Source organism: Zeus faber, assembly GCF_960531495.2.
Source record: "Zeus faber genome assembly, chromosome: 2".
NCBI lineage: Eukaryota > Metazoa > Chordata > Actinopteri > Zeiformes > Zeidae > Zeus > Zeus faber.
Window position 1 is genome coordinate 13700613 of NC_137189.1, and position 21196 is coordinate 13721808.

The window sequence follows — 21196 nt, forward strand, 5'->3', positions numbered from 1 at the left end:
AATGTGTCATTGTAAGATAAATAATTTTATTTAAAATGTTTAGTGGCATTGCATGCGTCCAGACAGCTTGTCACCAATGAAATCATAATGAATGATGCCTGTTCCCAAACAACTGGTTTGTCTCCTCTATTGCATACATAAACAGCAGGAAAATATAGCAGATGTTATGCAAGGAGTATTGCAGCACAAATATGTTGTTTAAATTATTTAGAGTGCCAGAATTCAAAAGCCATGAAATTATGAGTTATGCAAAGATTCAACAATAGGTTGAATCTTCTTACAGCATAATATCTGTTCATTTCAGTGAGCTTCTTCAGGAAAAGGACAAGGTCAATACACGTGTGCCTGCATACGTGGTGTGTTTATATGTGTTTAAAATGTAGGGGATAGTGAACCACAAGGGAGACGAAATTCTTGCATCACACATATTTAACGTTAAAAAAAACACATACACACAATGACGAAATAAACCCTCATGGTTCCCTATTGCCTCTGCGAGTCCACCAGAGATCCCAGATCTGGGGGAGGGGATTCAAGTAGTCAGAAATATATTCATAGAACCCGGCACACAAAAAACACAACATACCTACCTAATTATTTTGAAAAATAAGTGTTTATGTATAAGTGTATCTTTTCGGATCCTTCTACACGTACGGTAGTAGGCCTCCGCCACCATAATAAAGCTATCGGTTTTATTATCCTGTCTGGGCAATTCGTTGAACTCCATCATTTTGTTGCATCACCATCAGGCCACCACGATCATCATGACACTACCACCATCATCATTATGACCCCACCACCATCATGACACCATCATCACCACCATCATCATGACACCACCACCATCATGACAATACCACCATCACAACACAACCACCATCATGACACCACCACCATCATGACCCCACCATCATCATGACACCCCCATGTAGCAGTACAATGACAACAAATCTAAAAGGATGTAGGTGTGGATCACTGGACACATGTACTTGGACTTGACTTGGAGACAAGTATGGCCGGTATCTTGCCTTAGCGATTGGTGTGTGTGTGGATGTAGTACTGTTGTCCTTGATAATAATAATTCAGCCTATTGTGTGTGTGTGTGTGTAGCTGTAGTACTGTTGTTCTTGATAATAATAATTCAGCCTATTGTGTGTGTGTGTGTGTGTGTGTGTGTGTGTGTGTGTGTGTGTGTATGTAGTACTGTTGTCCTTGATAATAATAATTCAGCCTATTGTGTGTGTGTGTGTGTAGCTGTAGTACTGTTGTTCTTGATAATAATAATTCAGCCTATTGTGTGTGTGTGTGTGTGTGTGTGTGGATGTAGTACTGTTGTCCTTGATAATAATAATTCAGCCTTTTGTATGTGTGTGTGTGTGCGTGTGTGTATGTAGTACTGTTGTTCTTGATAATAATAATTCAGCCTTTTGTATGTGTGTGTGTGCGCGTGTGTGTATGTAGTACTGTTGTTCTTGATAATAATTCAGCCTTTTGTGTGTGTGTGTGCGTGTGTGTATGTAGTACTGTTGTTCTTGATAATAATAATTCAGCCTACTGTGTGTGTGTGTGGATGCAGTACTGTTGTTCTTGATAATACTAATTCAGCCTACTGTGTGTGTGTGTGTGTGTGTGTGTGTGTATGTGTATGTGTGTGGATGCAGTACTGTTGTCCTTGATAATAATAATTCAGCCTACTGTGTGTGTGTGTGTGTGTGTGTGTATGTGTGTGGATGCAGTACTGTTGTCCTTGATAATAATAATTCAGCCTACTATGTGTGTGTGTGGATGCAGTACTGTTGTTCTTGATAATACTAATTCAGCCTACTGTGTGTGTGTGTGTGTATGTGTGTGGATGCAGTACTGTTGTCCTTGATAATAATAATTCAGCCTACTGTGTGTGTGTGTGTGTGTGTGTGTGTGTGTGTGTGTGTATGTGTATGTGTGTGGATGCAGTACTGTTGTCCTTGATAATAATAATTCAGCCTACTGTGTGTGTGTGTGTGTATGTGTGTGGATGCAGTACTGTTGTACTTGATAATAATAATTCAGCCTACTGTGTGTGTGTGTGTGTGTGTGTGTGGATGCAGTACTGTTGTACTTGATAATAATAATTCAGCCTCTTCTTCCTCTGTACTGACCGTGTGTACTACAAGGGCTTTGGTAAAACCAGACGACCTCGAATTTTTGGCCCTCTTCGCCTTCCATATTAGCAGTATTTATCAATAAGTAGCATTTAGCAACTGCACTTATAATAACGTAATGTGACTATAGTTACTCCATGTATATTAGTTATTATATTGTAATTACCGTTGCTAATTGATGTGTTTGCCATCTATGATTCTACAGTAGCGCTAGTGCTGCTACGGAAGCCCTGCAGGAACTGCCCTCGACATTACGCATTCGCGTCCGCAGAGAAGGTAAGCGCTTACTTTTGACACAGAGCTTTAATTCTTCCTAAGATGTTCCGTAGGCCTACATTTATCCTGACAAGTTACATGACAAGTAACGTTCGCAAAACCTCTGCACAAGCCGCCTTACCGAGGCGTTTAGAATGGGACAAACTCCAGTTCGCCAGTCAACGCCAGTCTCTGCAGAGTCCCTGGCAGGACCCGGTGCAGCTGCGGGACAGAATGTTTCATCAATATTCCATTAAATTAAACACGTTAAGTCATTAACGTTAAAGTTATCAACATATTTACAAACCTGAACGTGCATTGAACGTTGTAATATAAAATGCAACAAGAGGAAACGAAGTGCGGGGGGGCGAGGGAAGAGCATGGTGTGTGTGTGTGTGTGTGTGTGTGTGGGTGGGGGGGGTGTAGTGTAGGGTTCATGGGGGGGCTCTACTTGGGGGGTGGGGGGTGAAGGCGGTTGTAAATGGTAGAGTTCAGTAGGTAGCCAGGTTCAGTTGGGTAACTTGGGGGAAGAAGCTGTTTCTGAGCCTGGTAGTGCGAGCTCTGAGGCTCCAGCAGCGCCCCTCAGAGGGCAGGGGGTAGAACAGGCTGTGGTTGGGGTGGGTGGGGTCTCTGCTGATGCTGAGACCTCTGCGCAGGCTGTGTTTGTGAAAAACGTATTTTATGGCTGAGAGCTGGGTACCGGTGATATAGTGGGTCGCCTTGACGACCCGCTGCAGGGCTTTCTGGTCTGTTGATGTACAGTTACCGTACCACACGGAGATGCAGCTGGTCAGGATGCTCTCACTTGTGCAGCGGCAGAGGTTGGAAAGTATTTTGGAAGATAGGCAGGCACACCTCAGCCTCCTCAGGAAGTGCAGGTGCTGTTTGGCCACAGTTTAGGGGCGTAGTTGAACAAAAGCTGCGTCCCTATTTTTCTTTTGGGTTTTATTTAGGGCTGTCAACACCGCAGCAGAGGACCTGAGGGCTTGTGATAGAACATAACATAACATAATTCACAAAGAGCTTTATAAACAAGAAAAGGACTTTAAAATATATTCTAAAAGACACAGGGGGCTAAAACAGGAGTGACATGTCCTCTCTTCCATGTTTTGCGTCAAAACTAAAAGGCAGTCAAGTTTTGAATAAGCTGTAGTCCCCCAGTTGACAGGTTTGAATATCTGGATTGATGAAATGTATTTTTGTATCCCTTGCAGATGGAGTTGCAGCTGCCCCCTCACGATGGAGACGTCCTCTCTGTGGTGGACATGCACACGGGTGGGGAGCCGCTCCGGGTTGTCCTCAGCGGCCACCCTGCGGTGCTCGGCGACACTGTGCTCGCCAAGCGGCGCTACGTCAGGGAGCACCTGGACCAGCTGAGGACGGCGCTGATGTTCGAGCCCCGCGGCCACTACGACATGTACGGGGCGCTGGTGGTGCAGAGCGAGCTCCCGGAGGCCGACCTGGGCGTGCTGTTCATGCACAACGAGGGCTACAGCACCATGTGCGGACATGCCGTCATCGCTCTGGGACGCTTCGCTGTGGACTACGGGTTGGTGACGGAGCCACGGGCCCCAGAGACCCAGGTCAACATCCACTGTCCCTGCGGCCTCGTCAAGGCCTTCGTGGAGTACTGCGATGGAAAGACCGGGGCCGTCAGGTTCCACAGTGTGCCGGCATTCGCATTTGCCACTGGTATGGTCCATTATTTTTCATTGACAATTTAGGCTAGAACTAACTTACTTAAAGTGGTAATCCATAAAATCATCTGTGCTGGGTGGGTTACACTACAAGTTGCAGTTCCATTCAAAAAGGGGGATGGTGGCTCAGGCGGTAGAGCTGGTGGTCTAGTGATCTAAAGGTTGCTGGTTCGATCCCAGGCTCCTCCTGCTAGCATGCTGTAGTGTCCTTGAGCAAGACACTTAACCCCTGATTGCTCCTGATGGCTGCGTCCGTCGGTGTTTGAACAATTGTAAGTCGCTTTGGATAAAAGCGTCTGCTAAATGTAATGTAATGTAATGTAATGTAAAAAGGCAATGTTTTTGTCTCAACATCAGTGTTTTTCCCTCATTCTTTGTTGTGTAAGTTCACCAATATACAATCACTGTACACCTACTTATTCATGCAATTATCTAGTCAGCCAATCGTGTGGCAGCAGTGCAATGCATAAAATCACGCAGCTACGGGCCAGCAGCTTCAGTTAATGTTCACATCAACCATCAGAATGTGGAAAAAATGTGATCTCAGTGTTTTCGAACGTGGCATGGTTGTTGGTGCCAGACAGGCTGGTTTGAGTATTTCTGTAACTGCTGATCTCCTGGGCTTTGCACGTACAACAGTCTAAGAGTTTACTTAGAATAGTGCGAAAAAAACCAAAAAAACATCCAGTGAGCGGCAGTTCCGCGGACAAAAAAGCCTTGTTGATGAGAGGGGTCAATGGGAATGGCCAGACTGGTTCAAGCTGACTGAAAGGCTCTGGTAACTCAGATAACCACTCTGTACCATTGTGGTGAGAAGAAAAACATCTCAGAATGCACAACACGTGGAACGTTGAGGTGGATGGGCTACGACAGCCGAAGACCACATTGGGTTCCACCTCTGTCAGCCAAGAACAGAAAACAGAGGCTGCAGTGGACACAGGCTCACTAAAACTGGACAGTTGAAGACTGGAAAAAATGTAGCCTGGTCCGATGCATCCTGATTTCTGATGAGGCACACAGATGGTAGGGTCAGAATTTGGCGCCAAAAGCATAAATCCATAGACCCAACCTGCCTTGTGTCAACAGTCCAGGCTGGTGGAAGTGTAATAGCGTGCAGAATTTTGTCTTGGCATACTTGGCCTGTTAATAACAAACAGTCATCTCTTGAATGCCACGGTCTATTTGAGTATTGTTGCTGACCATGTGCATCCCTTCATGGCCACAGTCTTCTAATGGCTACCTCCAGCATGATAATGCTCCGTGTCACAAAGCAAATGTCGTCTCAAACTGACTTCATGAACATGACAATGAGTTCAATGTTCTTCAGTGGTCTTCCCAATCACCGGATCTGAATCCAATAGAACACCTTTGGGACGTGATAGAAGAGGAGATTCGCAGCATGAATGTGCAGCTGACAAATCTGCAGGAATTGCGTGATGCAATCATGTCAACATGGACCACAATCTCAAAGGAATGTTTCCAACATCTTGTGGAATCCATGCCAAGAAAAATTTTGGCTGTTCTGAGGGCAAATGGAGGCCCTACTCAGTATAAGCATTGTGTTCCTAAGAAATGTCTCAGTGAGTGTATATACAGTTTACTGACCACCACTCACTACGCTGCTTTATCAAATTCACCACTGCTGCCTTTTACTTCTTGCAAGTGCCCGATCTTTGCATTTTTGCCAGAAAAGGCGGACTCCACCACCAGGAATGGAAACATCACATACAGTAGAGGGGCGCATATGTAACATCAAATACATTGACCGGCTGTTTCTTATAAAGTACCTTCTAAATAAAGTATCAAATATGGGATTTTTAAACAAAAGAATCTTACAGATTACCACTTTTAAGTGCATGTCTTTAACAATTATGCACCAAGGATTTAAATCATGAATTTTTGTCAGATGTTACTGTGACAGTGGAGGGTTTCGGTGATGTGGTGGTGGATATAAGCTACGGAGGAGCGTTCTACGCTTTTGTCAGCGCCCAGAGGTTCGGTCTTGATGTGTCCACATCCAGGACCCGGGATCTGGTGGATGCTGCCACTGCAGTGACCAACGCTGTCAAAGCTAAGGTGAGAGACCCTATTCAGCACAACTGACAACTTTTATGTCGGTGAACTTGGCTGCAGGTTGATCTGGACTTTTTTATTGCTTCACTACAATTTAGGAAACAAGAATTACTTTATATTTAGACACAGTTTGTAGATGCACTTTATATACTTTCAATATTTTGGTGTGTTTATGAGCGGAAATTCAGTTATACATTAACCATGCAAGACTACTTAAGCACAGGTTCTTGCTTTAAAATACCTGAGACATTATTAGTACGTTATTGTCACGTGACAAAATGTTGACCTTTGGCTGCTTGATTTCACTTTAAACCTGGCACATCTAAACGTTATGACCATCTCTGCAACAGTTTCCATGTTCAGAAATGGAGGCAGAATTTGGAGTCACAATGTTTTTCAACTTTTCAATTTGTTGTCCTACTATATAGGTAAAGCTCCACCACCCAACCAGTGAGGATTTTGCCTTCCTCTACGGCACCATCCTCACTGATGGAAAAGATGAATACACCTCTGATTCCACCGCCAACCTGTGTGTGTTTGCAGAAGCTCAGGTGTTTAGAAATTCATAGACTAAACTTGTTTGAAAGAAATGTTACCATATATTAAAGTTCACCAAAGAATCGTACTTCTAACACAAGGCTTTACACTATTTCTCTGCGTAGTCTACTGGAAATGGTTTTACACCATTGAAGCGTAGTTGTTTATTATTAAAATATGAAAATGTAACTTTTTTCTCAAAAAAGCGGTAACATAACAAAGCTATAGTTGTTTTTGTCCTTGTTAGCCCGCAAAAGATTAGGTCCGTCATCTAAATCTGCAACAAAAGGAATATTTTCTGGTTTAACTGGACACCAGCCCTAACAAAGACTGGGTGTTGTATTTCTGTGATCCTTTCAAATTTGTTATCTTCAAAAAATAATTCATTAATAATTCACTTTTCCATCTTCATTTGAGGCCCTCGAATGAAGAGTAAGAGAATCTTCATTACAGTAACAACATAGAATGTACAGTAATGGTCTCCATGATGCAGGTGGACCGCAGCCCCACAGGCTCTGGTGTGACGGCTCGTGTGGCTCTCCAGCACCACAAAGGTCTCATCGGCCTGAACCAGACCAGGAGCTTCCAGAGCGGAGCCACAGGGTCCCTGTTCACAGGAAAAGCCATACAGGTGCCATTATAGACTCTTGACAGTTTACAAAAAACACATGAGCCATCTGAGTTCGCAAGATGAGCCAGATAGATAAGGTGAACGAGGTTGGAAAAAGGCAACGAGAACAAATATGCTGATAAGACGGCAGCGGTTGAAAGGCCTCCGGGTTGAAGGTCCTGCTCCAAACCTGTCATTAACCAAAGGTCAGTCTCTGAGGGAGGGACAGGACAGTAACTGCTATGAGACTGCAAACCGCTTCATGCTCTCTTTAATGAAGATAAAATATGATTTGAGACTCTTGGATCATTAATTTTCCTCAGACTGGAAGCTGAGAACTTGAATCCATCTTCCTTTTTAAAGATTGAAGTGAATCATACTTAGATTGGGTGGCAGTTTTAATGACTTTGAAATTGCTTCCATAGTGTAATTAACATAATCTCATCATGTCTCATCACTTGTTTTATTTTCCCGTTCAGGAGACCAGATGTGGGGATTTCAAAGCCGTGGTGGTGGAGGTTGCCGGCAGAGCGTTCTACACCGGGGCGTCTCGCTTCGTGCAGGAGAAGGACGACCAGCTCACACACGGGTTTCTTCTTAAATGACCAATTACTCGTATGTTATGACTTGGTTTATGCCTAAATGAAATCAAGTGTTTTGGATATAATGGTTTATATATATACGCACATAATTTATCAAAGAATGGCAGATTACAAGCCATGAAGTTAGAACAACTTTTCAAAATATATCCAGTTTAGCACTTGCTTGATTCATCCATGGAAGTGGTGATCAATGGCGATCAATTCTTCAGTGCATCACAACACTGTAAACGACTTTGGTTTAGCATTACTGCAGCTATTTGTCTTTATAACTCGCTAGGCATCAACAAGAAACTTAACCCAGCTTTCATTTAAACCAATCAATGGTGATAATGGCTATATTATAAAAGATGCAGGGAATAATGAACCAAGTTCCAAACATTTTTTTTCTTTAATGAAAGTCCTGCTACAACGTGCAAGAGACATCAAACCCAATTGGCAACAAAAATACAGCAATGTCTAGGTGCTTTAATTATCCTGTTTTATGACCGATCCTGTGATCGGAAATAATTCTCGGTAAATTAGTGTTGTAGAACCGGTCAGCAAACTTTCATGGTGCTTTATGGATTGTTTTTTTGGAACATGGACCTGTTTGGTCATTGCATTTTTAAGGAATTTGGCAACATTCGGAATATACGCCATTGAGGACCCCGCCACAGTTTGAAATCAAGTATGTGCAACAAATATGTGAAACAATGTTTTTTGTGCATCTGGAAATATGCAGTTAAAACAGATTCAGGATATAAAGTGTATATCTTGACTTGCTGTATTTTAGTTTTACAAGCCCAGTGCTACAACCACTAGATGGCACTAAAAGCGAGGTTTACAGAACTCCCTTCAGCAGGGAAGCATGCCGCACAAGACCTAAGAAACAGAGCAGAAAAACAATGCTGAAGCAAATGGTACAAAAGGAAAGAAATAAAATGATAAATAAAATGTAACTGAAAATGTCAGTTTCATCTTAGTGCACTTAACAACAGTAATAATAAAAAAGCCCAAACGGTTATCTCCCATTTATTATCCTCAGAGCTTTGTACAATGGAAGGCTGTATTTAAATTATAAAAACCCAATGGTGGCGTCTGACACGGGGTGGGTTGACACGGTGGAAAAAATAAAAATCAACAATCAACAAAACAGTCTCTCACGGATGATCTCTCTTTGCTCCTCTAACAATGAGAAACCATCAGATGTGTGTATACCTAGGTCTTAGGATCATGGCTTTTTTTTTTTTTATTCTCCACAGTGTAAATCCAGAAAATATAGTGATAACATAATGATAACAACTTAAAAGCAGGGCACTCCCGTGGAAGGCGGAAGAGCTGGTGTATTGCATCGACCTGGGTATAGTTTAAATGACATTTCGCATAGTACTTATGAATGTTTGTCTGCATGTGTGACAGGCACGTGACCTTATATAAAGTTATACGTATAATCTATGACGTAAGTGTCCACACTTGTTGAGGGATTGCAGATTAGGCCCAGGCCTCGAGAGTACCCATAATACAATTAATATCAACAGAGTTAAGGCCAGCTCTTAACAGAAAGTCTGTAAAACGTACAGTGATCAGATACATAAATGCTCATTTCAAGCAATGTAGAATAGAAAAGGGCGGGGCGGGGGCGCCGTCTGAGTTCACTTGCAATTCAAACCGCTTTGATCCCACAATGCATCAGTCCTGTGATGGTTTGGATTGCGAGGAAGGAAAAAAACCAAAGACGAGTCTCTCCAGGTCGCATGAAATAATCCCTGTTTCCATCTGTGGAATCATCACGTACAAAATGCGCTCGTCGTGGAATTTTCTCATGTTCAGACCATAGAAGTGTCCGTTTAGCTGCACATTGGATGGTGTGCAGGGATACCGTCATATAAAAACATCACATGCTGGTTCCTATCAAATAACTGCAGGGACTTACAAGACCTGGAAGAGAACTCACTCTGGAAGGGTAAAGGGTGAACTCTCACCCCAAAGGAACAACATTCTGCCCTTCCACAAGTATTTCATTCATCCCTTCAGTCGGCAGCTGTGAACAAGTTTAACCATCCATCCTCTCGCAGCAAGAATCATCCTATTTGGTCAGAACGTCTTTTGGCTTCTGCTCCTTTTTTGATATCGAAAAAACAAACAAAACTCACGAGTCGAAGAGCCTGAAAACCTGTTTCCAGCAGCTGTGGAGCTTGATGGAAAGGCCGTGGTTTTTGATCCAAGCTGCTCTGGGATGAGACGAAGAAGAAGGTTCTGGAATGTGCGCATCACTCTGAATGAGGGGGGATGAGAGTGTCTCGCGATGGGATGGGAGTCTACTGCTCAGCGCCACCTAGAAGTTGAGCTTGGTGACCGGACGCTCTCTGCCCGACTCCGTGGTCTGGCTGTTGATGCGCTTGCGGTTGCGTTTCATCTTGGAGAGATCCTTATCGAAGACCTCGCCCGACCGCAGCGCAGACACCAAGTCGTCGAACTCGCCACCGTCATCGTCCTCGCCGTTGGCCTTGGCTTTACGCGCCTTACGCTCCTTCTCCCGCTGCTCCTTCAGCTGTGCAACACAGAGCCAGAGGGATACAATTATAATGTCAACCATGGTACAAATTTACATGAAACATTGATGTAACTGTTTATCTTGGTCAATGTACTACATTTAGGGACACAAATAAGAGCTTTACAATGATGACATCACACCTATATATGAAGCTATTTACAAAAAAAGGCCGCAAATCAGCTGTAGTCAAACATTGGAACCAATGTCACGGACACCTTTAAGCACCTTAAATTGGCTTAATGAAAAATCCCCAGGACAGAAGAGCAATAAATTGGAATTGAATGGGGAAGCAAGCACCACATGCATCGGGGGTGTGACCACAGTCTGTCGATCTCATCAGTCTGGATAGCGTATAGAGATCGTAGGCGGAGCATGTACCTGAGCTTCCATCCTGGCCCGGCGCTCCTCCTCCTCCTTCCGTTTCCGCATGTTCTCGTTCTCCTGCTGCGCCTCGGCGAACGACTGCAGGAACTGGTCGAAGATGCCAAAGAACTCATCCGGCTGCATCTTGCTGACTTCTTCGCCAAAGTGCTTTACTGCCCTCGTGAACTGTGGGCCCACGGAAGGGGTTGGAGGGTTGGGTGGAGGGGTAAAGAATTAGATGAACAGCGGTGGACAGAAGAGCCATGTTTAACTCAGCCCTTTGACGGGTTTACAGGGCACTCATTAGGTCCCCAACTCTTTGAAACCAGAGTGGGATCCTGGCGTTGCTGCTCTGAGGCTCTTGTTAACCTACAGCCGAGGCCACAGACTGGAGCCAGAGCCAAAATTAAGGCCGTGTGTTTGTTCGTTATGAGGCGAAACAGACTCAAGAGGAGGGCGGCCGGATGCAATACCATGCTGGGATCATACCCCATCAGAATTGTGCCCGTCAGGGCAGACTCAGCGTGAGATGCAATCTTAATTAAATTTTGTAAAAAAATATATATATATTAAAAACTGTAAATTATACACCAAATGGTCAGACATATTTCATGTTCTTTCATTTTCAGTGTGTGCATGACGTAAGGAGGCTATATAACATGATACCATTCCGCACTCCACAGGAACCAAGGGAAGAATTTAGCTTTGAAGGACGAGATACTCGTCTAAAGGAGACATGTGCTTTATATTAGGGCTGGGCCGGTTATTTCATCGGCGATTGACTGTTATCAATGCTCATTGACACACACGCAAAGAAACCCTCAATCGCCAGTTGTGTATGTTTTTCTCAAATTTTGAAAATCGACCTTTCCTATAAATATACATACATAAAGCCGACAAAACTTCTCTGGCCCCTGCACCAATCGGGCTGTCTTTGAAGTTTACAGTGCTCTTCCTCTAATCTGGAAGGAGGGTGGGCAACATTGAAAAGCAAGCATTGATTTTAATCTCTCTTTTGAAGTAGACTAGGTAATAATAATAATTAAAACAACAACTAGGCTGCTACTACTACTATGTATAATAACACTCATAACGTGTTTTAAGCACCACTGGAAAAGTAGTCACAACCCCCTGCTCGTGCCTCAAACCGGAGACGCTTGTCTTCTTGACACAGAACTTCAACAAAGTCTGGTGAAAATCAAACAGGCCAGACATTTTCTTTTATTGTTTGTTTGTTTATTTCAGGGACAAGCAGTAAGTCAGCAATCAATGGGGATTCATTTTGGCCTAATCCCTTCAGGCAGTGCTGATATATTTGATTTGGATTTATGGACACTACCAGACTTAAATTTATATTGTTTCACATTTAATATCTGAGAATGTTAAGACAATTTAATTGTATGTGACGTAATTCAACTGTCGCAGTCAAAAAGACGCCCTTAATAGGCAATGTCATGCGTCCGTTTTATTTTGTTTTAACAAAGCCTACTTTGTTTAGCACTTTCAAAATAAACATTTAATTGATTTACTCCAAAATGTTAAATGTTTGTTCTGTTTAGAGAAACAAGTGTTGTTAATTTTTGTGGCAGACTCGAGGGTGTGGTTTTGAGTTGGTGCAGGGAGGCAAGGGGGAAGTCAGCGTGGTAGACAGACGCTCCCTGCTTCAGTATCAGCTAGTTGAGCTGACTGGCCAATCACGGCAGCTGGGAAGTTTTCTTATGTGCTTGCCTTGTGCTGCTTTCACACATGCACTGCGGACAATGTCTCCATAATCAGGTCCGGACATTGTCCAGAGTTGCCCTTTCACACATCTATCTCACAACTGGAGATTGTCTGTGTCAGATGCGTTTACACTACCTTGAGATATTTCTTTTGGGTAGAGTGTGCAGAAGGCAGGATGTGATGCAATGACGCTGCAGAGTTTTAGCACGCCTAAGATGGCGGATGAGGCTGGCACGGCGGCTACCAACGTATCTGTTTTGGCCATGTATTTGGATGTAATATAAACAAAAGAGCGAAAAGGAATATAAAGGAAGCATAAAGGAATACGGGGCAGCTACGCTGCGTGCACGAAGATCCACACAAAAGGTGAATAACCGGCACATGCGACATCATCATGCGACACACTCACTCACTCACTGTGAATGCTTCAGACAATAACCTGCTCTGTTCACACATACTACTCAATCGGACATTACGCAGACTTTGTACTTAGGTGCTGGGTGTGTAAAGTCTGGTCCAAACGATTTAGACATTTGTGTTCACACATACGGCTCCTCCTAGTAATGTCCAGGTAATTTCATGGTTGCAGTGAAAGCAGCTTTACAGTGAGACCCACAGGCAGGGATCGTGAGGGTGCACTCCAAAACAGAGTGTTCCACAATTGCCACTGGGAAAAGACCCAGATTTTTCTGTCTGCTTTATTTTATAATTTATTATTACCTAGGCACTGGAGTGCTTTATGTTGAACTGCCCCAAATAAAACCCGGTCTGCTGGTGGACCTCCGGCCAAAACTGCGTCTTTCTCTGTCATTCTGCATGAACAGGGGTAGCAAGCCCACTACAATTATATTCTAAATATGCTGCCTTTTCGTGAACGAAAGAACCCCACCCCCCCCCAAGACGACAAGATAATGCAGATCGATTTGATTATTGATCAATTGGCAGGAAATAATTCATGACTGGCCCAGCCCTACTTTATACGCATGCACGCACACACAAAAATGCAGGGCCTGGCCATTGGGTTCTGCCCTCTGTTACACACTCATGCAACATTAAAATTCTTAGAAATTTCAGTGTGTGACAGGAACCACAAGCTACACAGGGAAATGAATTGTTTCCAGGTGTCGGCCGAGTGAAAACAAGCTGTTTATTCGGACGGTGGAACATATCTGAGAAGACAGCCCATCACACCCTGGACCGAGATGAAACAGACACAGGCATAAATTTAGCTTGAGCATGCAAGTTGTACTTAAGCTGACAGGCCATTCAAGAGACTTCTTTCAAGTCTTTTTTAGCGCCAATCTGTTCTTTTTGTTATTGAGACAGTAGGAAGGAAAACGGTTTCTGTGAAAAATCAAGATTTAGTCACGCAGTCACCATACAACGATCAGCCACAACATTAAAACCACCACTAATAACCACTATTATTGTGTAGCTTCCCCTCGTGCCGCCAAAACAGCCCTGACCCGTCAAGGCATGGACTCCACAAGACCTCTGAAGGTGTCCTGTGGTATCTGGCACCAAGACGTGAGCAGCAGATCCTGTAGCAAGTCCTGTAGGATGTGAGGTGGGCCCTCCATGGATCGGGCTTATTGTTCCAGCACATCCCACAGATGCTCGGGTGGATCGAGATCTGGGGAATTTGAAGGCCAAGCCAACACCTTGAACTCTTTGTCATGTTCCTCAAACCACTCCTGAACAATTTTTGCAGTGTGGCACGGTGCATTATCCTGCTGAAAGAGGCCACTGCCATCAGGTAATAACGTTGCCATGAAGGGGTGTACTTGGTCTGTAACAATGTTTAGGTAGGTGGTACATGTCAAAGTAACATCCACATGAATGCCAGGAACCAAGGTTTCCCAGCAGAACATCACCCAGAGCATCATTCTGCCTCCGCTGGCTTGCCTTTTTCACATAGTGCAAACCTGCCAACCTTGGGAAAATATTTTGAGTACCACGATAGTGTAACAGGGAGTCTCCATTGTGTTCGCGTTACTGCAGCTAAATGACTCCATCAGTTATTCACAGCGTAGCCGTCTTGTAACGAAACTATCGTGTCCTGACCTGCCGATTCCAATTTTGGCTGATTCCGATTTTCATTCAATTGTGTGTTCATAAAAAGTCATTGACTGTGTAACTTTTTCATTGTTGTCTGATCTTTTTGAGTTTATATCCGTGATCGGAGAAATCAAATTTTCGTAAAATTTGGTCATATTGGGTATATCTGCTGTACGTCAATGAAAAATACATCGCGTGATAGGACAGCTGCATATACGGTCCACCACTGCAATTTTCAGTTACCACAATAGTGAGATTGCTGATTTTGACACTGTGTGTTTGTTACGTTTCATTATTCACGATGGAACAATAATGGAACATAAAACTGTCCCTGAGTTCCAATAAAAAGAACATGGAACGATCACTGAGTTCCAATAAGCAGAAGGACTGTCACCAAGTTTCACTATAATTCAACCTGTAACTCTCACTGAGTTTTAGTAGGACACAACATATAACCAACATGGAAATGTCCAGTTCAAACCTCAAATGAAAGCCTCTCTCACTTTTATGTGAAAATGTACCTTTCTATTTATATGGTACTTGCAATTCTCGCCGCCCCCCCAAAAACTAATGATAATAAATGGCCGACTTTTCTCACTCTCGTTCACAGGAAGTCCTCGTCAAGAACAGAGTATAAAAAAAGAGTCGAACCTTTCATCACAGCGGGGCTCTGCTGTGACAACGATAGATACAGTCCGCACAATTTTGGAATATTGTCAGGCGATTGATATATAAATAATTTAGCTGATCGGCCGCTCACAGCAAATCGATCAGTGCATCTCACCTTTTATATAACCGAAACTGTAAAACTTGAAAAACAGTATTTTGAGCCATTCAAAAGAATCTGATCGTGCATGAACAACCCAACACTACAGTAGAAGCAGAATGGATCCATTGATGCTGGTCCTTCAGTGGCAGGCAGCGGGGACCGGTGGGGAGCGCGGGTGTTCTCCGCTGTGCTCCTCACGGTGCAATCCCCACATTCACAACATTTCACGGTTGGTAGGTATGCAGGTTGGTAGGTATGCATAGTGCATCCTGGTGCCATCTTTTCTCCAGGTTAACGATGCACACGCACCAGGCCATGCACATGATGTTGAAGAAAGGCCACCTTCTTCCATTGCTCCATGGTCCAGTTCTGACGCTCACATGTCCATTGTAGGTGCTTTCGGCGGTGGACAGGGGTCATCATGGACACTCTGACCGGTCTGGCTACGCAGCCCCATACACAGCAAGCTGCGATGCACTGTGTGTTCTGACACCTTTCTATCATAGCAGCATTAACCTTTTCAGCAATTTGTTCTACAGTAGCTCTTCTGTGGGATCGGACCAGACGGGATAGACTTCGCCCCCGAGACGCATCAATCAGCCTTGGGTGCCCATGACCTTGTCGCTGGTTCACCGGTTGTCCTTCCGTGGACCACTTTTGGTGGGTACTAACCACTGTATACGGGGAACACCCCACAAGACCTGTCGTTTTAGAGATGCTGTGACCCAGTCGTCTAGCCATCACAATTTGGCCCTTGTCAAAGTCGCTCAGATCCTTACACTTGCCCATTTTTCCTGCTTCCAACACATCAACTTCAAGAACTGACTGTTCACTTGCTGCCTATTTTTTCCCCTTGACAGGTGCCATTGGAACAAGATGATCAAAGTTATTCACTTCACCTGTCAGTGGTTTTAATGTTGTGGCTGATCGGTGTATGGTTCTACAGGAAGTGATACAAAACCATCTCTGGGATTTTGACTCCCATTTCCACTTTCAAAACTACGCCAGCGATTCTCAACCTTTTTCAAACGAAGGAACTTCGATTTGACACACATTACGGCACAGACACCATTCCGTAAAGTTTTGTATCTGGGACCCCGACCTGAGAATATTTCTATTATTGGTTATGCTTGCATGTGGACTCACCAGTTCCTTGGCCTCGGTGAGGGAGTCCTCCACGTCTGAAAAGCTGAAGCTGGCCACGGTGATGAACTGACTCACCACAGAAACAAACTTGTCGCCCACCTCCAGTGGACGTTTCTTCTGGAACTCCAGCTCCTGAGAGTGAAAGCGAGGAGTGGAAATAGGAGAAAGGATAGTTGAGACACAATATGATGTATCGCTGTATGGCTCCCACCATGACTCAGTCCACATATTGCATGATTGTGAGAACGGCCGGTCCCGCTGTGACTCACGCTCTCGACGCTCTTCAAGCCGCTCCGCAGGTTATTTATATCCTTCTCCAACTCGGTCATGCTGCAACACAAAGGAAGATCAATGGTTAAAAACACGACAGGTAGTAGTTTTTAATTTTCAGTGAAAAGATCATAGTCTAAAGGTAGTTGCTAGGATCTCGACTCTGCTTACTTGACTTTGGCTGCTTCTGGAATGCTCTGCAGGTCCTCCTGGAACAGCAGGACTTTGGGGTACTTCTTCTCCAGGATGGTGATCAGATAGTGCAGCAGGGTGATGTTTCTAAAAGCATGGAAGACGACAATCTAGGTTGGAAGGACCTTAAAAGGCAGCACAGGTACAAACATTCAAAATGTGATCTTGAATGAAAATGGTACAAAGGCCTAAATAGATATTCCAGTTTTGTTGATGGGCTGAATGCTAACCTTGTTAGTCCAATGCAAGGCTGCAAATGGGATCAACTAGCCTAGTTCCTGTGAAATAGGGGAAATGCATCTAACAAGGTGCTTGGAAAGGCCCTTACTTGTCGATGCTTGATTTGGTATCGGCGATCTTATTGAGCGAGGAGACCTTGAAGCCATACGCGTTTCCCCTCTGACCCTTGTTCATGTAGTTACCGAAGGCCAGCACCACCTCCAGCAGCTGCTTCAGGTTTCTACTGTGTAGAACCTCCTTCGAAGCCTTGGTCAGGGCTGTGGGCAGAATGTTTGTTTATAACCATTACGATTGCATGTTTCTCCGGCTGTAGGATGTTGAACACAAAGTGTTGAAATACAAAAATGGGATGATCCTTCAGTGTTTTCAAAACACTTCATCTCATATTGCAGAATGAAACTCTGTCACGTGTTGACGAGTATTTATCTCACCTTCAACTTTGGGCTTGATTTCAGCTATCCTCTCTGCAAACTTCTTCTTGAAGTACAGAGACTGTAGCCGCTGCTGGTAGTGGTTTATTCTGAGAGAGAAATTACAAGTTACAATTAAAAACATGATTCAATAACATGTATACACACAGAAACACATATGGTTAAAAAAAATGACATGTATGCACATTGTCCAAAGAACACATTTGCAGTCATTACACAGTGCTAGTGGAATGTTTATTTCTGGGATTGTGTTGTTATTCGGTTTATCAGAAGTTGACCTCATCGCTCATAAACACCATCAGGACACACTGAGAACCAATCAGCCTGGGCAGTTGGCTCTTTGGCCTTGATCACTGGCAAAAGAGGATAGAAAGCTCTGGTCCCCGACTTCCTAAAATCTTTATCAACTTGGACGTGAATTGCAATTCACTGCAAAATTGCTACTGCTTCGATTATACTAGAATGAAATAGTATTTTAGAGTCCAATGTGGTTTCTATGTTGTTTGAATCAGCCTTGAAGGTCAATGTCTCTTGACTTTAAAATTGCATATTTACGTATTAATGGCTGCCATTTTTCCATATTATCCTTCTTACTCTAAAATATAATGTTATATTGAACATAGAAATGAGTTCCATTTGTGGAAATGACGACTGTTACCTGCTAATTAGAATCAGCTTTATTTCTAACGTTGTAACGGAGACATTTCTATTGTAATGCAGCTTAGCAGCTGTTCTGTTTTAGTCATAAGATCGGTACCGGCCACCACTGGAGTCACCGTTTAACCAGGCGGGAAGGGATCTTTAAAGTTTCATTTGCGTGTGTAAAAAATGCTTTTTCAGGGTTTTCGGCGAAAGAAAAATGTGGGGCCTCCTCAGTTAACGTTTAGTGCACAGTAAAACATTCAAACCGTGTGTGTTGAGCGTGTTACCGTACCTGCTCATCTCATAGAGGAAGCGGTCTGGTTTGGCCATGCGGTCCAGCTCATGCTTGTGTTCCTCCAAAAGATCCACGTCGCTTTTTTCCGGAACAAACTTCAGCATCTGAGATTCCAAACGGATTTGCACGTTTGATAATCTTGCTGTTGGTATGTTTAAATCTCACTTATTTTTAATGATATTTGCTGCAAGTAAACTTTAAACAGTCCTACTTTAATACTCCTAAGTGTTTAAAAACAGGCCAACTTGAAGTCAATAGCCGAAGGCCTGCTCGATATTTGTTCAGGGTTTCTGACTTGCGGCAGAGTTTACACGGACGCAATGTCAACTCTGAACGTCTCCAACTGAAGCTCATGTGATTCTCTACGTGTAGGTCTCGAGTGGGGAAATATCAAATATCTGTGGGTTGAAATGGGTGAGGCACCTGCTCCAGCATGTCTTTGGGAAGGTCTTCCTGCTCGTCCATGGTCAGGATGGCTCGCTTCATCTCCTCGTTGGACAGTTTCAGCCTTCATCACACACATCAAAAGAAGAAGACAAAGAACATGACAACTTTCAAAGATGGTGCGTTTGGATGGATCAAACATGGACCAAAACCACCCTGAAAGAAAAGTATTTTCTATGCACAAATAAGGTAACAAGTAACAACTATAGCTTGTAAGATTTGATATTTTGTAGGTTTCAATCACACTTAAGGTTACACTGTTCAAATTAACTATAAATAGGAAATGACTATATTGCCTCAACTTGAAAAAATAAAATTAAAAAAAATCAGTGGAAAAAATTGGACTGTAAACCAACTTGTGTGGTGTTATACCAGGAAAAAGACACCAGAAGGAAAATGGGTTTACTTTTATCATGACCAGAAATGCTTCAGGTTTTTATTCTTCATCAATTTTCCCTTGAACTAGTCTCCCACTCGGACTCGTTTTCATGGAAAAAAATTGATGCTGTTTAACACAAATAAGGCCTTGTGTCAACTGGTAAAACACCACGTTAGTGAGAACCAACGGGTAAATTGAAATACAAGCTTGCACTTCTCAGAGGACAAAACCGCTTTCCGTCCTCCCTCACTGCATTTTTCTAACAAAAGAGACCAATTGAAAGCTGGGAAACATCCTGCATCGGCCGCACACTTAGGTAACAATGTCATATTTTTTCTCGAAGTAGCGGCTGCTCTTTTCTTTCACCTGTTTTCCCACAGGCTTACCTCGACAGGAGGATGTTGCAGTTTTGAGCTCGGCGGCCGTCGATGACTGAGAGCTCCTTGACTTTTTTGGAGGTAAGTGAGTCATCCTCTGCTTCTTTCTGCAGGAGGCGTAATTAAATTGTTATTATTAACCACGTAGGGTTAACAAAATCACACACACACACACACACACACACACACACACACACAGTCACACCAAACACCAAAGGACAGTGGAAAATACAGACGGACTGATGCAATAATGTACGTTCATTTAATGTTTTGGTTCTTCTTGATTTGATTTTCAAAACAGAAAAAAAGGCCCAAAACCTTAAAGGAAGATACATTATAAAGGCAAAGCAGAATCACACCACAGTCACACAGGAGGCTTCATACATTTATCAGTGCAAACAAAGACGACCAGTACAACAGATGATATAAAAATGTCCCCGATTGTAAATTTGGCGCTGACTTCCGTTTCCATACGCATATTTTCATGCGTTATAAATCGCATGTTATGTTGCAAATCTCAAAACAGAGCAGACGGCCATGCCATGTGTCTCTGAATTGGATTAAAGTCGAACACGAAAATCGTCCAGATGAACTACACGGAAATCTAATGAAATATGTGAACAGACCTCATAACATGAAACATGACGCAGACTGTGCTCTCTGTAGGACTGATGTGGTTTGTATAGCGCACTCACCTGTTTGCTGTTATTGACCGTAAAGAAGTCCTAAAATGCAAGCAAGGAAGCAAGGAAGAGGTGGGCACTCATTAGCATAAGTCAAGCAGTTATGTTGAACGCAGCCCATAAAAAAAAAAAAAATAAAATCACACTGCAATAAAACAAGCTCGATCAGTACTGAAGTGACAAAGGAACAGGAAGTGATGGGACGTGCGTCACCGTGGCTCCGGATCGAGGACGATACAACTTGCTAATGGCGCACATGCTCGGCGCACGGCTAAAAATGCAGCTCAGCAAGTTGTGTCTGGTTTTGGTTTTGGTCACGTCTTGAATTCGATGCCTTAGTCATCAGGCCAACACAGAGGATCTGCTTTGAAGACTTTGCAGAGTCACTGGTCGATCGCAAAGGTTTAATACGATCAATGAAAATATAGTCTCAGTCAATAATGTTACTCCCCAAACACCACAGCTACCTTATGGAGCTTTTTGCATGTTGTTAACATAAATATTTCTTATATTCTTATTATATGATTGGCTTCAGAGATGTCCTCAAATCACCTGAATGAAACTCATCTTTTGAATCTTAGTTCTCTATTGGTCTGATGACTGTTAGCACTTTTTAATATATATTAAGTATAACAAGACAGATTTATTCCTTTCTGCTGAAGTGTTATAGTGATGGTCATACATGTTCAGTACCAGAATTAATTGCAAACAGTAGATAGGTCATTCTCATGCACTGT

At 43.3% G+C, this 21196-nt stretch overlaps 2 protein-coding genes across 6 annotated transcripts in view; one reads left to right on the plus strand and one right to left on the minus strand.

The window, feature by feature from the left end:
• Positions 1–2386: 2386 nt before the first annotated feature.
• On the plus strand, positions 2387–8766 carry l3hypdh (trans-L-3-hydroxyproline dehydratase). Of its 2 annotated transcripts, XM_080024070.1 has the most exons (6): positions 2387–2417; positions 3611–4088; positions 6000–6169; positions 6595–6717; positions 7197–7334; positions 7793–8766. In XM_080024070.1, exons 2-6 carry the CDS (start codon positions 3611–3613, stop codon positions 7916–7918), a joined length of 1035 nt encoding a protein of 344 aa, XP_079880196.1. In that variant the 5' UTR covers positions 2387–2417; the 3' UTR covers positions 7919–8766. The 2 variants fall into 2 exon arrangements, with proteins under 2 accessions (XP_079880196.1, XP_079880197.1); XM_080024071.1 differs by lacking the exon at positions 6595–6717.
• A 144-nt stretch (positions 8767–8910) lies between these two features.
• The window catches only part of daam1b (dishevelled associated activator of morphogenesis 1b), a 47187-nt gene continuing 34901 nt past the window's right edge, over positions 8911–21196 (minus strand). For 2 of the 4 annotated variants that reach the window (XM_080024067.1, XM_080024066.1), the window contains exons 16-26: positions 20472–20501; positions 19786–19883; positions 19000–19084; positions 18574–18680; positions 17640–17728; positions 17297–17465; positions 16948–17055; positions 16776–16836; positions 16507–16638; positions 10827–10997; positions 8911–10445 (exon numbers count right to left, since the gene is read on the minus strand). In XM_080024067.1, coding sequence (XP_079880193.1) covers positions 10230–10445; positions 10827–10997; positions 16507–16638; positions 16776–16836; positions 16948–17055; positions 17297–17465; positions 17640–17728; positions 18574–18680; positions 19000–19084; positions 19786–19883; positions 20472–20501 — 1266 coding nt within the window. In that variant the 3' untranslated portion in view covers positions 8911–10229. The remainder of the gene's footprint in view (positions 10446–10826; positions 10998–16506; positions 16639–16775; positions 16837–16947; positions 17056–17296; positions 17466–17639; positions 17729–18573; positions 18681–18999; positions 19085–19785; positions 19884–20471; positions 20502–21196) is intronic. The other 2 variants (XM_080024069.1, XM_080024068.1) reach the window with 1 other exon arrangement.

Coding starts and splice junctions, on each gene's coding strand:
- l3hypdh (XM_080024070.1), top strand. CDS start 3,611: ATGGAGTTGCAGCTGCCCCCTCACGATGGAGACGTCCTCTCTGTGGTG. Junction 4,089..5,999: donor GGCATTCGCATTTGCCACTG/GTATGGTCCATT, acceptor AATTTTTGTCAG/ATGTTACTGTGACAGTGGAG. Junction 7,335..7,792: donor TCACAGGAAAAGCCATACAG/GTGCCATTATAG, acceptor TTTCCCGTTCAG/GAGACCAGATGTGGGGATTT.